This window comes from Neltuma alba, unplaced genomic scaffold (assembly GCF_004799145.2).
Source record: "Neltuma alba isolate B1F8T4 unplaced genomic scaffold, ASM479914v2 tig00005425_pilon, whole genome shotgun sequence".
NCBI classification, from domain to species: Eukaryota; Viridiplantae; Streptophyta; class Magnoliopsida; order Fabales; family Fabaceae; genus Neltuma; species Neltuma alba.
Window position 1 is genome coordinate 110,867 of NW_021634107.1, and position 17,262 is coordinate 128,128.

Genomic DNA, 17,262 nt, shown 5'->3' on the forward strand with positions numbered 1-17,262 from the left:
GTAGCTTGCACAGTTTTGAATGTCTCCTTTATTCTCTTGTAAATAGGAACTAAAATGCTTCTCCTCCAATTATCCAGCATATTCTTAGAGTGTAAAATTTCATTAAAAAGCTTGGTTAGCCACACCTTACTCTTATTGCCCAAACATTTCCAAACTTCAATAGGGATACCATCAGGCCCAACGGCTTTTCCATTGTCCATTTTCTCGAGAACTGCCTTAACCTCTCCGATATGGATCCTGCAATAGAAAGCCAAATTTTGATTATCTTTGTTAATTAGCAAGTCCTGTAAGTCCTGAGTCGTATAATTGCTTCCCTCATTAAACAACTTGTAAAAGTAAACCTCCCATCTGTTCTTAATATCACCATCAGTAACTAACACTTTACCATCTTCATCCTTTATACACTTTACTTGGTCCAGATCTCTCTTTTTCCTCTGCCATTGCTTCGTAATCTTGTAAATATTTCTTTCTCCCGTCTTTGTTCCTAACTCCTGATAAAACCCTTCATAAGCTTTAGTACGTGCTTCGCTCACTGCTCTCTTTGTCTCTTTTTTAGCCAACTGATACTTTTCCCAGTTTTCTACACTATTGCACAAGTGTATAGCTTTAAAACAATCTCTTTTCTGTTTGACTTTCTCTTGCACACTCTTATCCCACCACCAAGTCTCCTTGTCTCTCTGACCAGAACCTTTGGATTCTCTCATAATTGCTTTAGCTACCAAACGAACCCTTGTAGCTATCTCTTCCTACATCATGTTTAAATTTCCCTATGACTCCCAGATCCCTTCCTCTAAAAGGGTCCTTTTGAATAACTCCCGCTTCTCACCCTTTAACTGCCACCACTTAACCCTGGGTTTTACCACTTGATGGTACTTTTGCCTGGTACTCTTAAAACGTACATTAAGGATAAGTACTTTATGTTGGGCAGTCACCCCATCTCCTGGAATCACTTTGCAATTAGTACACAATCTTTTGTCCGGATTCTTAACCAAAAAGAAATCAATATGTGATTTTGAGACACCACTTTTGTACGTGGTTAAATGCTCCCCTCGTTTCTTAAAACAAGTGCTGACAATCTTAAGATTGTATGCAAGAGAAAAGTCGAGAATCGATTGTCCTCCACTATTAAGCTCCCCAGAACCAAAACCACCATAGGCCTCGTTGAATTGTCCTGCTTCCTTACCGACATGTCCATTAAGGTCCCTACCAATAAAATTTTTTTCTTCAAGTGGTATGCTTTGAACCAACTCCTCCATATCTTCCCAGAACTTATCTTTAAGGTGTGTCTCTAGCCCAACCTGAGGTGCATAGGCACTAATGATATTGATAGTATCTTTTCCAACAATTACTCTTAACGATATTATTCTGTCCTCAAACCTTTTAACCTCTACCACATTTTTTTCCATGTTCCATCAACGATGATACCAACCTTATTCCTTGCACTCACCTTTCTTGTGTACCAAAGTTTATACTCTCCAAGTTCCTTGGCAGCTTCTCCAATCCATTTGGTTTCTTGGAGGCACAAGATATTAATCCTTCTATCCCTCATAACTCCTGCTACTTCCATAAATTTCTCATTCAGCGTCCCAATATTCCAAGTGCCAAATCTAATCCCAGTCTCATGAACTAACTACTTTAGCTGCCTCCGTCCAAGAGAGTACGGTAGCCCTCACTCATTTAACACTACATTCGGGCGATGATGTAGCGGCTCTAGCTCATTTCTCACTGTACTCAAGCCATACAGCACGTCACTTCTCGGCAACGACCTAGCATTAGCATAAGTACTTCATTGATCCATGTTCATGAGATTCGACGGGTTTTTATGTTGGCTGTCGAGGGCCTAACACAACCCTCCTCCTTTATCCGGGCTTGGGACAGGCTATACAATATAGGCAGAGTTTGATAATTTAAGTACACGTGATTTTTAGTATTTTTATCTTACTCATACAGGCAGGAACTTAGTAAAGCTGCAACATATATGTCCAGTTAATCACGTCTCTATGGTAAAAAAGAAGCAATAAATGATCTCGAATCAGCAAAAGGAAAAAAAAAACAGAAAGAAAACTACTACGACCCTCAAATCAAAGCCAAGCAAGCATCAATAGATTAAATAGCAATAGATCCCCACATTCAGTTTGAGACATTTTTTATCTACACAGGAAGAGTGAGAAGAGTCAGAAGCAATACCAAATCTGATACAGTCCTATCGTCTAATCTCGACCAAAACTTTGAGCAACACAAATACTTAGACCTTTCGATTAAGTACTCAGAAAGTGTTTTCAAAGAATGAGAAGAATCCAAATTTGAAGAATCAAAAGTTAGTGAGACGAAGAAGAACTAGATCCCTTACCTATTTGATGGAGACTTCGAAGAATAAGAAGTAAACACGAGTGTGACGACAAGTCAATGACCTTCTCTCCCCATTCTTCACTACAGCAAATCGACGACGTTCCCTTCCTCCTTCCTCATAATGGCGATCCACGTCAATGTATCTTACTTCAAACGCTCAGCAAACAGAGTAATATTAGCCACCTCCCTCCAAATAAACAACGTCAGGGCTCTGTTTGTCTTAAATTAATAGTAAGGATTAACGTCACAAACGATTAAAACAATAAGGATTTAAAAAGAAAAAAGAAAAAAAAAGCTTAGGGGTTTAATTAAAAATTGTGTGAAGCTATAAGGACCTGTAGATATATTTTCCCAACATAAAAAGCTAGAAGTTTGTATGATAATTTCTTATGAATGATCCAAGAAGAAGACGAACGAATATGGACAATTTTTATGATTGTAAAAGTAGAATTAATTAAATAAAACAAAGAAGAGGGAAGAGCAGAAATATTTTGTGAAATAGATCCTGCCCCAAACCCTCGCAAGCAAAATCCTGAAATGAAAGAAAAGTGAAAAAGGGTTTTGTACCTTGGGGTTGTGGTGGTGTAGGGGGTTTTCTCTTTTTCTCGCCCTGTTCCTTCTCCATAACAAACCAAAAGGTAGTAACAGCAATAGCAGCACCGAAACACCAATCCCTCCTCCTGCAAATGCCCAAACTGATGTAGACCGGTGGGGCACTGGACGTGGTAGTGCACGCGTTACATACGACGGTCTGGAGGGAGGCAGCTCTGGGAAAGGCGGAGGCCGAGGCGGAGGAGGAGGGGGAGGGGGAGGCGAGGGCGAAGGTGGTGAGTGTGAGAAAGGCAAAGGAGGGGGCCTGACTCGTAATTTTGGAGCCTGTAGCGGGGGAGAGGTGTATCCGGAGACAGTGGATGCATCGCCAATGAAGAGTTAGTTGTGGCTTCTTCGTTCAAGTGTGACTTTGTTAAGCAGGAGCGAGCAAGGAATCTCGTGGTATATAGCAAGACTCGTTGACTCCATGTTGACTCTGTCTCAGTCAAAATTATGGAATACTTCTCCGGTCCTTAATATAAGATCCAATTTTTGAGTTGATTTTGGTCTTAAATATAAGACCCATTTATCATATTTATCAATTTTCTCTAAATTACCCCTATGGATACTCCCTCAACCATAATCAAGTAGAAGAGGGAGATGGGGTATTAAAAAAGATGATTATGATATTTTAAAAAAAATGTGTCACTTTTCTTATAATTAACTAACCTAACTTCCTTAATCTAATCAAATTAGTTAAATAAGTCTTATATTAAGGACCGGAGGAGTATTAATTAAATTTGCACAATTGCCCTGTTACAACTAATGTTGGTATTGGTTAATCTGTCTGCCCTTCTTTTTGCCTGTTGTTTGTTTGTTGTTTTCTTGTCTTTATTTTGTTCAGTGTTGTTTGGTAAGGGGTCTGAGTGTTAGGTTGTATGTTTAGGTTTTTCGAGAGTTTTTGTTTGGCTTCGGCTACTAGTCATCGTACTTTGTTTTTGTGATCAATAAAATTGACTTGTTTTTGGCCACAAAAAAAAAAGTAACAGATGCTGGCCGGAGGCATTTACTTAGTGAGATCGATTGCTTTAGAATTTTCTTCACCCATGATCCACGTCTGAGCTGGCCAAAACCCAGAAATAAATTAAAGTCAATTAATATCTATTTCTTACAACGTTACTATCTGGTTCACGACGAAATTTCTCCTGTTCCTTGTTCTGGCTGTTACGAGGGTTTTGTTTTGAAGAAATGATCAGCTTCAAATATTTTCTCATTTTCTTAATGGCACTCACTCATCAGCATCCTAAAGTAATTTTTTGTGTACTATTTTACTGATCTTAAAATGTCTTTTGAGTTAATTTTTTTAATTACTCTTCTTTTCATAATTTCAGTATTTATCTTCTACATTTTTGCTAATTAGATCTTATGATTCAAATGATAGTTTTGTGTCTTTCTCTCGCAATTAATATGAAAAATTTGGGCCACGAATGAACATGTGCAATGGTTTGGTTTGAACCGCGCAAAAAAGCGAATGGGGGTCCTGACATTAAACCCACAACTACAATTAACAACTCAGGGACCAGGCATGACTCAAATTTGATAAATCATTATGGAGTTTTTTTCCCCCAAAAAAATGCAATTATTAAAAAAATCTCATAACAAGTTGACAGCATTTAATAACAAATTTCAGTGTAAGAAATAACAACAAATTTATATTACTTGTTATTGAGATTTTTGTTTTAAGAATACTACAATCTTTCATTGGAACTTTACAATGATTTCCCCAGTTTTTAATGACTTTAATATTGTTAGGTTTGAACAATTGATCAAATTGGGTCTCCACATTTCTTCTAAAGAAATTATAAAAAGTTTGGACATCTCATATTTTTGTAACCAGATAATTATTTAATTGTACTTATATAATAATGACTTATTTTGCTGTATTTTTTAAAATCGAAATAATTAAATATGTCCCAAATAAGGGGCTCAGATCATCATGTATAAATAAGTCAGAAGAATTTGATAAAATACGATGAAATTGCTTGTAAGTACATATGTAAAGTCTGCAAAAATTATGGGATTATGCCCTTGTATATCTAATAAGTGTGAATTGCAAATTTAGAAAGATAACTTTCGAATCCATATATAAAACCAAAGAAGTGTGACTTTAATTTTAAATAGGAGTGTGTAAAAAAAACTATTTAATACTCACTGAAATTATTAAATATCTAATAAAAATATTAAAAATATTTTTTTAAAAAAATGCCTTATAATAAGGACTAGAGGAAATACTTTTCTCTTCCTCTCATTATTGTGAAATGAAGATAGATTTTTTAAGCTTTAAGAAAATAGTGGAGTGTGAAAAATTAACATCATGGACTTTATAGTTTCAATGGCTCCAATGAAAAACCCGATAAAGAGTTTTGACTTTTTAAAGTTTTTATATTGGTATATTTCATATCATTTTAAGAGAGAAACAAGGACTTTGTTAGCAGAACTGGTAATACGAGTTGAACCCACCTGTTAACCCACTAAGAATAGTGAGCTAGAATTGGCTAAAAGCCAACTCACCAGCTAAAAAAACTTTTTAACTCGTACCCCAAAACCCCAACCCGTTGCGGGTTAACTAGCCAGTTCATCGACTAATCCGCCTTTATTTATTTATTTATTTTAATTTATATTTTATATCTTGTCTAATTTTCTTTTAAAAAAATACCCATATCATTTATTTGGTTTTTTAATCAAGTATTTGAAGGAAAGATAAAAATTTTATTATATTTTATTTGTATTATAAAAAATATTTAAAAATAAAATAAATTAAAAAATAATGGTTGGCTGGTTGGCTGCCAACCCATCAACCCATGCTGGTTAGGGTTGGTTAAAAGCCAACCCGTCATTATATTGAGCATTTTCAAACCATACCGCATAATCCTAACCTGCTATGGACCAACCCGTGAGTCATGGATTGACTCGTGTTACCATCTCCATTTATCAACTGAAAGACTAGCTATAGCTAACTGTGAGGTTATCAATACTATAGCTGGACCATGAAAGAATTTGTATTTACGAGTATGACTTACTGTTCTTATGAACCATCGCCCTCACATTACCATTTCTTTAGTATTATATTATGTTATAATATTTTGTTCCTTTATTTGCAGGAGGTTTTTATTTGACTAATCTCACTGCCACACCCAGCTCAGACATGGATCATTATTATGGGTGAAGAAAATGCCAACCTGTGTTCATTATTAATATCCCTGCTCTTCTCCCTCTTCTTTGTTTTATTTAATTTTACTTTTATTATCATTCAGCTCAAAATAAAAAAATTTACTTTTATTATCACTTCGTATTTTACATAAAAATTATCCATATCGTTCGTCTCCCCCTTGGATCATTCATATATACGAAATTATTATCCAAAATTCTATAACTTTTACCCTGGCAAGAAAAAAAAAGAAATTATCACCAAAATAAGGTTAGATCATATTTCCTTTGCGACTGTTAATTAGCCTCTAATTTCAATATGGTTGTTGCTGTGCTTTGCAGGTCCATCCAACGAAATCACCATTACGCCGGTTAACAAAGCAAAATTAATTTTTAGTCGCTATTGCTTTAACTTGATTGTAACTCCATCTCTAAATTTTAGCTTGGTACAATGAAATTCTTATAGTTTTAATTCAGTTGCAAGTTGATCTTTGAAATTTGACTTGATAAAACTCAAATCATATAGTTTAACTATTTAAAAATTAGTCCCTATATTTTTAAAAATAAAATTATATATTTCATGAAGTTCAGGGGCTAAAATTTTAAGTAGTTAAAACTATATGAACTAAGTTACACCAAATTAAATCGTAAGAACCAATTTACAGTCGAGTCAAAAACATAGTTACCAAGAGATTAATTTTCCCAATCCAAAATTATCTGTTGCTGTCCTTCAAATTAGCCTGCTGCTGATGAGGACGACGCAGTTATGCAAATTCAGTCGTTAACAGAACTTTAATGAAGGATGATATATTCGTTAGTTACTGTGGGTCTTGCAGAGTCCAACTGAATCGCCAGTGTTGGAGTTCCCTTGCCGGTCAACAACCCACGCTCAAAAAACAATGTACTGGGTAAGGTTAAATTCAAAATTACCTGTTCCTATGCAATCCTCGTTAGGAGAAAACTATTATACTACCTAGTTGAGAATTGAATTTGATCTTAAATATAAGATCGATCTTATTAATTTGACAGTTGAAAAATGATTATAAATTTAAAAGACAAAATACATTGGGTCTTACATTTAAAAAAAAAAATTTATACTAGCTCTTATATTTATGATCAAATGTACTGTTCCCTAGTTATCTTCTTTTCTTTTGAATCAGCATGTTTTTCTTCCCTTTTCTTAACGTGTGATTGTGATAAATTTGATGAAAACACATACACAGAATAGGTGTATATTTTATAATTCAATAGGTGTAGATTTAAAGATATATTTGATTAAATTTATGAATATTTTTGCCTATTGAATTAGTTTTCTATTTTTCTTCTCATCAATTGATTATAAGATGAAAAAGAAATCTCACTAAAATTTACTCATCCTTTTTTATATTTTACATATCAAATTATTAAAATAATTATTTTAAGTATACACACCAATAATAAAGAAATTAAAGTTGGAACATTTACACCTTGATTATATATACTAGTTTAATAATATATATATTAGTGATGTATCATTCATTTTAAATTAAATTATTAATTTAAGCATAAAACCTTTGAAAATGAAAATTTATTAATTATTTTATTTTATTTCTTCATGGTATAATAACACATTTAATAATTTGATATGCTAAATATTATATTTAAAGAAAAAACTGGAAAAAAAATATAATAATTGGTGCTAAAGAAATGACTAAAAAAATGACATTGACTTTTAGCAGCGACTTGTAACTTTTAACGTTGAGGTTTTAAAACCTGACATGACTGTCAGTTAACTTTTTAGGAACATTAAAGAGTGTAAACTTCTTGATCTGAATTCAGAGAGCCCGTCTTTCACCTGGAGGGGCCCTAAAATTGGATTTGCATGCAGATTATGCAAGAAATTAGATCGGGCTGTATGCAATGATGCTTGGAGAAATTTGTTCAGTAGAAGTTTTGTTCGAATAGGCCTACGTATATAGTCTGATCATCACCCTTTTTTTATATATTTGGAGACTGGCAGAGGTAATCCTACAGCTAGACCTTTTAGATTTGAGGTGATGCGGTTACCACACAAAGAATTTCGAGGAATGCTTAAAGAAAACTGGACCGAATCAAAGAATATAAAGGAGGGCTTCAAAATTTGGAGAAACACCTTAAGAACTGGAAGTCTAATGTGTTTAGGCATGTTACAAAAAAGAAGAAAAACCTGCTAAGAAGACTAGAAGGAATTCAACGAGCAGTTCAGAATAACTGCATTAATCCTAAATTAGAAGAAGTGGAGAAAGAAATCCAAGAAGAATTACAGGAAGTGTTAAAGCAAGAAGAGGTCTTCTGGTTTCAAAAGGCAAGAACAAGATGGTTAAATGATAGAGATGGAAACATTGCCTCTTACCACACAAAGAGAAACATCAAAAGAAGGAACAGGGTGAACATGTTGAAGAATGCTAAAAATGAGTGCATTGATGATAAGATTGAAGTGGGGAATATGGTGAATGACTTTTTCTCAAATTTGTTTGCAGAAGCCACTTCTCCTAGGGCCTATATCCAAACCCAACACTCATTGCTGACTGTAGAAAATAAGGAATGGAATCATATGTGCATAATGATTAACAATGTTGAGATCAAAACAGCCATGTTCTCAATTGGCCGGCTAAAAGCTCGAGGAGATAATGGTTACCCAGCAGTATTTTTTCAAAAGAACTGGGGAATAGTTAGTGAAAGTGTCTGCAAGGCTGTCAACGAGAAGTGGGAGAACACAGAAGTTAGGTGAGGTCAATACGACGCTAATCACACTAATACCAAAAGTGGATTATCCCAAAAAGTGAATCAACTGAGGCCTATATCCTTGTGCAACGTAATTTACAAATGCGTTTTGAAGATCATGGTCCAGAGACTAAAAGCCATCATTGAAAAAGTGGTTTCACCATTTCAAGTGACTTTTGTGCCAGGAATAAGCATTCATGATAATATCATCGTAGTTAACAAAATGATCCATTCCATGAGAAGAAAGAAAGGAAGGAAAGGATATATGGCAATTAACGTGGACCTTGAAAAAGCTCATGATCGTATCAGCTGGGAGTTCATAGGAGAGTGCTGACTGAATTGGGTTGCCCAGAGGAAATGACAGACAAAATGATGGCGTGTATTAGCTCAACGAAGACAAGGATCCTTTGGCATGGTGAGAAATATGAGGAAATCAACCCTACTAGAGGTCTCCGTCAGCTAGATTCTGTATCGCCATATGTCTTTGTAATTGGTAAGGAAAAGCTCACACACTTAATTCTTGACAGAGTGAGAATGAAACATTGGAGAGGATTGAGTGCTGGTCATAAAGGACCCATGATAACACACATGATGTTTGCTGATGATCTTGTTCTTTTCGAAAAAGTTAGTACTAACCAAATTGACTAGATTCTTGACTGTTTACAGATTTTTGGGGCAATATCTGGACCCAACGTTATCCAAGAGATCGAAGACGCAAATATACTTCTCAGCAAATGTAGAACCACAAATGCGAAGGAGCATCTACAATAAAACTAAATTTAGACAGGTAGACGATTTGGGGAAATACTTGGGAAGGGAAATCTCCTTCAGGCGTAAAGAGAAGTATGCAAGAATGGTGAAAAGAATAAGGAAGATACTCAAAAGGTGGCAAACTACAAGACAATCCCCAACAGGTAGGATGACCTTAGTTCGCTCAGTGACAAGCTCTATGGCACTGTATCCTATCCAACATGACAGACTCCCACAAAATATTATTGATGAGATTGAAAAGGAACAACGTGGGTTTATATGGGGTGAAGAGGAGGGAATGGAAAAAATGGCATGCAGTAAGATGGAACAAGTCATGTCATCCAAAAGAAGAGGGTGATGCAGGAATTAAATCACTTAAAGAAATGAACAAAGCCTTTCTTCTAAAGATTCTTTGGAGAATTGCGGAAAATCCTGGCGATCTGTGGGTACAGGTACTCCGAGGGAAATATTGCAGAATCAGAGAAGGGGAAAGTATTGTGTCGACTAAAGGAAATGATTCAAGATTATGGAAAGGAGCTGGTCAAAATGTATGATGTGTTCAAAGAGCTAGTAGACAGAGATGGCCAAACCCTACAGGTTCGGTGGAAGCCAAGTAATAATGGCTATTTTTCTGCTGCAAGCAGATACAACCGGCTGAGAAAGGGAGAGGCTACTGCTGAAACGAATAAATGGGAAACAATATCGAAATTAGAGGCACCAGAAACAGTTATAGTGTTTTTATGGTTGATCAATTTGGAAGGCATCCCCACAAAGACTCTCACTAGCAAATAGGGTAGTGAGGACGCCATTTTGTGATATTTGCCACCAGGAAAATGAAGATAAGCTCCGCACTCTTCGTCACTGCCCTTAAGCAATTTCGACATGGAAACTACCAGTCCCTGAGAAGGTCAGACACTGGTTTTTTGAACCTCATTGGCAAGACTGGATAAATCACAGCATGTGAAGATGTGGAAAGCAAAATGAGTCGTACTACTGGCCAGAAATATTTGCTACTACCTACTGTTACATATGGAAGTGGAGAGAAATGGACAAACTCATCATGAAACCAATTTCAAAATGCCAAGTAAGCCCGAAGAACAGGTAAGGAGACACCTACGCGCGTACAGACAGACATGGGATGGCGAAAATATGACACAAAACAGTGAAGAAGTTAGAATAATTACCTGGACACCTCTCCCCCCAAATGGGGCAAACTGAATACGGATGGAGCGAGCGCGGAAGGTGGAGAAGCCGGGTGCGGAGGGGTTATAAGGGGAGACTGTGGGGAATGGTTGGGAGATTTCTCAGTTAAACTGGAGAAATGCAGAGCTATAGCAGCAGAAGCCCATGGAATATATGAAGGGCTTGAACTATGTTCGCAGATGGGCTTCAAATAAATTCAACTGGACAGTGATGCTGCAAACATCGTGAACTGTCTAAAGGAAAAAGAAGTATTGAGAAGCTGCCCAGAAGTGTGCTGGAAAATACTGAACCTCCTTAATAGAGAATGGCGAGTTGAGATACGGCACAGCTACAGAGAGAGCAACAGATGTGCTGACCTCCTAACTAAGATGAGTATCAAGCGGGGTGCAAGAAGGAAGATATGGATGTCAGGCTCTGCCTCCCAAGCTAGTCTCTTGGTAATGGGCTCTCCCCAAACTTCATAATACCTGTGAGATTTCGCAATGTGAGACTCATAACAGAGCACCCTTTCGAGAGCCGACGCCTCCTACAGCTCCACTCTACGGCACTTCACTCGGTCTTCTTATTGTCAAAATCCTCGGCAAGTATCCCTTTCTGGTTGGCCGAGTCTTAATAAAAATACCAACATGATGAGTATAAGTCTAAAAAAGAGCCTTGAACTTAGAAACCACACAATACTTTTGAGATTCCATGATGTGACACTCATAACAGTCTTAAGTAATTCAACTTCTTTTAGTTTTAAACAGAAAACACAGATTTTAAGAATTGATTCGCTAACCTGGCTCATTCGAGGACGAAGATTGGCTGAATCGCGCACTTAATTTGCAGCGCAAGAAACCATTCGAAACATCTCTTCAGAGTTATAGTTATTCTGCAACCTTGGATCAGCGAGAGCCTCAAAGTTTCGTTCTTCTGAGTTCAAGGCTGCAAAGAGTTTAGGTCTTGCCTGTAATTGTAACATGTATCAGTGCAGAAATTTCAAGTATTCATTGTTAGTTATCTAACATTTTGTTCAACACCATTTCTGTTAAAATTTGAAATAGCTGATAGACAAATAATGAAAGTTGGCATCTTGGACTAATTATACTTCGTAACTAATCTGAAAACCATTAATGTAGCCCCAAAATCTCTCATCTAAGGTCAGATCGTTCATATTTAAACAAATTCGAAGAACATAGACTACACACTGGAGAAAATATTGATGAATACTGCACACACCCACTTAACGATGCCATCTGTGAAAGATCCAGAAGGTTTTTGTCCTGTAATCAACTCCAAAAGCACAACACCAAAGGCGAAGACATCCAACTTCTCACTGATTTTCCCGCCATCAAAATACCCTGGAGCTAAATATCTGCATCCCAACGATGAGGGAACCTTTATATAGTGAGATAAGGTTCAAAAGAGAAGATTTTAAATGATCATGCGACTAAGACTTACCCAACGGTTCCTGCCGGTGGTTGCACAGACCGGTGGGTAACAGTGTGTGATAAAGGTTTTGCAAGTCCAAAGTCTGCCATCTGATAAATAGATACAAGCACACGAAAGTAATTATTTTGTTATAGATATAACATATAGTGATATTCAAAGTGCCACGTTGAATTTCAAGATGAGCGAAGTCCAGTAACTTCGCAATTTGTTATATGGCAATTGAATGGATGCTTTGGTGCAGGGAAAACAATATGGAATTCCTCATAACACAATTTACGAAACATGGAAACAGGATTGTGAGTTCAAACTTTTTTCAATGAAATTATTTCGACGAAAAACCCATCTATTCAATTGCAATTCTATATGATCCAGGCGTGTTTGCAAGGAAAGTGAGGTTTGTCTTCACCGAAAATTTAAAGGCACAGGAACTTGCATTTGTGGATTCACGTAGGGGGTGTTCGGAATGCCTTTGGGATGGGAAAATGCGCATTGGGAAGAGTGAAACTTCAGTTAGTAGCTTATTGAAGGGTGAGATATTATTTGAATTAACTTTTGAGTAAACAGGCTTTTGAGAAAAAGTTAGGTTGAAACAAAAGCCAAAATTTGTAGCTTTCATAAAAAAGCCACGGTGGAGATGAAAAAGGTATAACCATGAGATGAGAGATGAGTGTCTTAAAGTGGGTCGTACTTTACTTTAAAAAAATAAAATTTACTCCAAAATTACTCAACAATTATATACTTCTATAATCCTATTTATAAGATAGAAAGAGAAGTTTTTTTTTATCCTATTTATAAGTCATTTTATTAAATTTTTTTTGCATGAATATATAATTTTTTTTATATTTATGATACTCTTGCGGTCCTAAATATAAGACCCTTATACATACTAGTACAAGGGTCTTATATTTAAGCCCGAAGGAGTAGTATATATAGTTATTTTTTTAAAAGGTGGATGGTCTTATATTTAGGACCAGAGGAATAGTATATATAATTATTTTTTTAAAAGGTGGATATATTAAATAGGATAAAATTGAAAAGTTGTTATATTTTAATGGAGAGTTAATGTAGTTTAATTTTTGTTTAATCTATGTTAAACAAGCTGAAAGTATCTTACAAATAGAATCAAAGAAATATGTTTATAAAAGTGTCCAAAGAAAGAAAAAATTAAATAACAAATTTAGAGAAAATTGAAAAAAAAAAGTCTTCATTAAGAATTTAATTGGTGATAAAGACTTAATAAATTTTTATACGCACAAGTAGTAGCACTTTGCAAATTAATTTGTATACAAACCCTTTAATTTAAATCCTTTTTGTTAATTTAAATCCCTATTATAATTTTCTCACTAACAAATATTTTCATTTTATAGTTATAATTATAATTATTTTTTTAACAATTATCACATTTAAATTGTAACACCCCGAATTTTATGATTTAGGATGAGTAGAAAAGAGAAAAATTTATTAAAATTATTTATTTTCCAAATAAAGGGGGGAAATTATGGAATAATGATTTTTAGGGTTTAGAGACATTTTGGAAAAGGTATTTCCCCAAAAATGGCTTAAATAATTTTAATGGATAATTTTAAGAGAAAAATAGTTTATTTTCTCTGAAAATTATGGAAAAATAGTTAGAAATTTATATATAACCTGGAAATTTTGGGATAATCATTTGAGATAGTAAGGAAGATAATTGAGGCATAAAATCCTTAAAATGGGTTAAGGATTAATTTCTTGAATTAAGAGTTATTTTCTTGAAAAATTCAAGAAAAATAGTTATGAGTTAATTTTTGACCCAAAATTTTTAGAGAAATTAGTTTATAGGTAAAAGAAACTAATGGATAAGAAAGATCCATATAAAACATGATGGAAATAGAGAAAGGGATGAAATTGGAAAAGGGAGGAAATGAAGGGGCATAGCGGTCATTGAGCTACACCGTTTCCCTCTCACGTGCCACTTCCCTTTTAACCATCAGATCAGTTATTCACCTCCTTCAGTTCATTTCTGCTGTCCGTAGAAAATCAGAGTGAGAGCGCGAGCGAGAGAGGGAGAGCCCGGGAGAAGAGGCTGTGCTGAATCTTGGTGATCGGAGGTAGTTTTCTTGCATGCAATCAGCGAATCTGCCTAAGGTGAGCCTCCTAAGCACTCTTCTATTGTTGTTTTCTGCAAATGATGGTTAGATATCAAGTTTTGAGTCGCTGGAGTTGATGTTCTAGGGAGAGGAAGTGAGGGAAAGTGGAGGATAGGTGATGGAATCGTGTTTTGTGACAAGATAGAAGTGTTTAGCATTGATCTTCCAGCTTATACGTTACTGTTACCTCTGTTTCATGACTTCCGAACAGAGCATGGTATTTCTGGGTTAAAAGGCATCGGGCTTGAGGTATTAGGAGAGAGGAAACGTGTAATACATGAATATGAAGCTGCATGTTGATTACTTCTTTGTTTCCTGGTTGACTGAATCTGGTTTATAAGATTTGAAGTCAGAACCTTTGATTTCTTCTCAGTGCTGTCAAACTTCTGGGTAAAGAGTAATATGTGTGTGTGTGTGTGTGTGTGTGTGTGTGTGTTCTGTGTTGACCGACAAAACTGGATCAAATGGTTCAGGTGTTGGCATCGGGTTCTATGGAATTTGAAGAGCAAAAAGTGTGGTGATTTTTGCTTTCGGTGGTTTAATAGTGCTGTTCAAAAGGTTGAAGAAGACGGGGGTTTAGGCGTTAATGAAATTACGATGTGTATGGTTGAATGTGGAGTTCTCTTGGAGGAAGATTATTTTCGAGAATCTGGGAAATACCCAGACTTGATGTGAGGGCTATATGAATTTGACAAGAGCTAAAATGATTAAATAATGGAGTGCCAGTGTGTGTGTTGATTGGAGGTATAATAAGAGATGGAAATTCCTGACTAAACACCTTAAACCACTTTAGAGCCTAGAGGGAGGAAGCTTAAATTAATGAAGACGATCTAAGTGATAATATAAGCTGGAAAATATTTACAGATTGAGAAAGATTAATTGAACAGTTTTGGGAGTTAGATAATATTTAGGAAAGTGAATTGAAATCAGAGTTTGATTTGATTTTGTTAATTAATCCGAGTTTCGAATCTGAAATTTTATTTTAAGAAGAAATATAGTTGTTGGAATTAAGTTAAAGAAGATGGGTGATGTGGAATTGATTTGGGGTTATTGATTCATGCTTATAAAATATGAATTAATGTTTAAAGAGAGTTAACTTTTATTATAGGTTTGAGATGCGAAGGTTAGAGCATGTATTAAAGATGGAGGAATTTTTCAGATTATCAGTAAGGATGCTAGTAGCTTGGCATTTGTTGTTTAGAAGGTTGTAAGGAGTTGAATAGGGAAGTAATAGAAGGATTACATAAAGTTTTATATTAATGGGAATGAGAGTGTGATGCTAGCCGAAAGAATACGGGAAAAATTAATGTTTGAAGTTTGGGGCTTTGAGTCTAAGATTGATTGAAATTGAAATTTAGAATCAAGTTGATTACACAAGAATTAAAGATGAAGAAACAAAGTTGTCGATATATCTATATACTTATGCATATCTTTTGGTCAAGCTTGTTAAGAAAGAGGTTGAGCTTCTTGATTTAAATCCAAATAATTGGGGCTAATGGTTAATGATGGAAGGTAGTTAAGTGTTTAAATGAATTCTGAATGATTTAGTGGGGATTCAAATGATTGAGTTATTGACTAAATTTCTAACAAGGGAGATTGAATGTGTATTTATAAATGGGTACGTGTAAATCAAAGTCATTCGGACTGTTTACTGAATTGAAACTCAAGTAAGTAGACTTGAAAGCAAACGCATGTGAGACATGACATTGTCCAAATAGTATTTTTGACCAAGATGACTAGTTACTAGCAAAGTAACTATATGGGTTGAGATAAGGAAGGAAACCCTCCACAGTAAATTATATTGGATAAGAAAAATTATCCAAGATGACCAACTATTATGTAAGGGTAGAGATTAAAGAAGATTTGAGATTTAAAGATAGTTATTTAATTTATGAATTACAGTTGGATCAAGTGTTAATCTACCCTTACCAATATGATAGGTTTATATATATGCTCAAGCCCACCAAGAAGCAGAAAGAAAGGAGAATGGTAAGGTTTGGTTTGGAGGGAAGCAGACCAGGTAGTAGTTCTTTCCTACCTTACACTTGTGTATGATTGCTGCATGTCTGTTTGTGCCATATTGCTTTTCTAAAGCATGAGAACATGTAATCCTTAATTCCTTGCATGGATTATTTAGCCGTGATCACGTGCAGCTGATAGACATGGGGCAGTGATTGCCAATTATTTGCGCGGCAGTGATTGCCAATCATTTGCGCATTATTTATTCAGCTTGTCTAATAGACATGGGACAGTGATTGCCAAGTATTTGCGCATTATTTATTCAGCTTGTCTATCTGTCATTGCGCATAAATACTTAATTGCATTAGCTTGCAAGGTTATGTTCCACTTTGGCTTGTTTTGCATGCTTTATGTAATCTGCACATTTGTTTGATGGAAATTACTACTACGGGGATTCGTTCGAATCTCACCCTCCAATTTATGATGAACAGTGAAAGCTAGTAGCCCGAAGGACAAGGAGGTTGTTTAAGAAGAAGGTGGGCTGATTGAAGAGCAGAGATACCTGTTATAATTCTGTAAATTGTATAGTAAAATATTTGGGCAAGTAACTTTACTTGCTTTATGAAAATATTATTTTGTATCCTCTAGAAGAAGGAGGTGAGCATTGCCAGGTGCACGTAAATGCTATCTACCAAGAGCGTTGCTTTATTTTAATATAATATTATAAGATTGTATAGTATGAAATTATTTTAGGTGATAATAGATTAAGTTGAAAGCAGGGTTGATATGGGATCACTCATCAGTTATCTGAAAGTTTGAAATATTTGATCAACGGATTCCAATGTTAAAGGAAAAAAAAATCTCTGTCTTTTCCCAGGTCGGAAACCTGACATTAGTGATTTCACTGTCGTTAAAATGATCTATTAGTATATATAAAAGTTAGGTGTTGCATAAATTATAT

At 35.4% G+C, this 17,262-nt stretch overlaps 1 protein-coding gene and 1 long non-coding RNA gene across 2 annotated transcripts; one reads left to right on the forward strand and one right to left on the reverse strand.

The window, feature by feature from the left end:
• Positions 1-10,487: 10,487 nt before the first annotated feature.
• LOC114747737 (proline-rich receptor-like protein kinase PERK3) lies at positions 10,488-12,302 on the reverse strand. Its single transcript, XM_028936085.1, has 5 exons — positions 12,223-12,302; positions 12,001-12,136; positions 11,621-11,728; positions 10,764-10,966; positions 10,488-10,521 (listed from the first exon to the last, which is right to left on the reverse strand). Exons 1-5 carry the CDS (start codon positions 12,300-12,302, stop codon positions 10,488-10,490), a joined length of 561 nt encoding a protein of 186 aa, XP_028791918.1.
• Positions 12,303-14,239: 1,937 nt separating this feature from the next.
• On the forward strand, positions 14,240-16,870 carry LOC114747745 (uncharacterized). Its single transcript, XR_003740404.1, has 3 exons — positions 14,240-14,340; positions 16,283-16,362; positions 16,793-16,870. It is a non-coding gene; the product is annotated as an uncharacterized LOC114747745 (long non-coding RNA).
• The last annotated feature ends 392 nt before the right edge of the window (positions 16,871-17,262 follow it).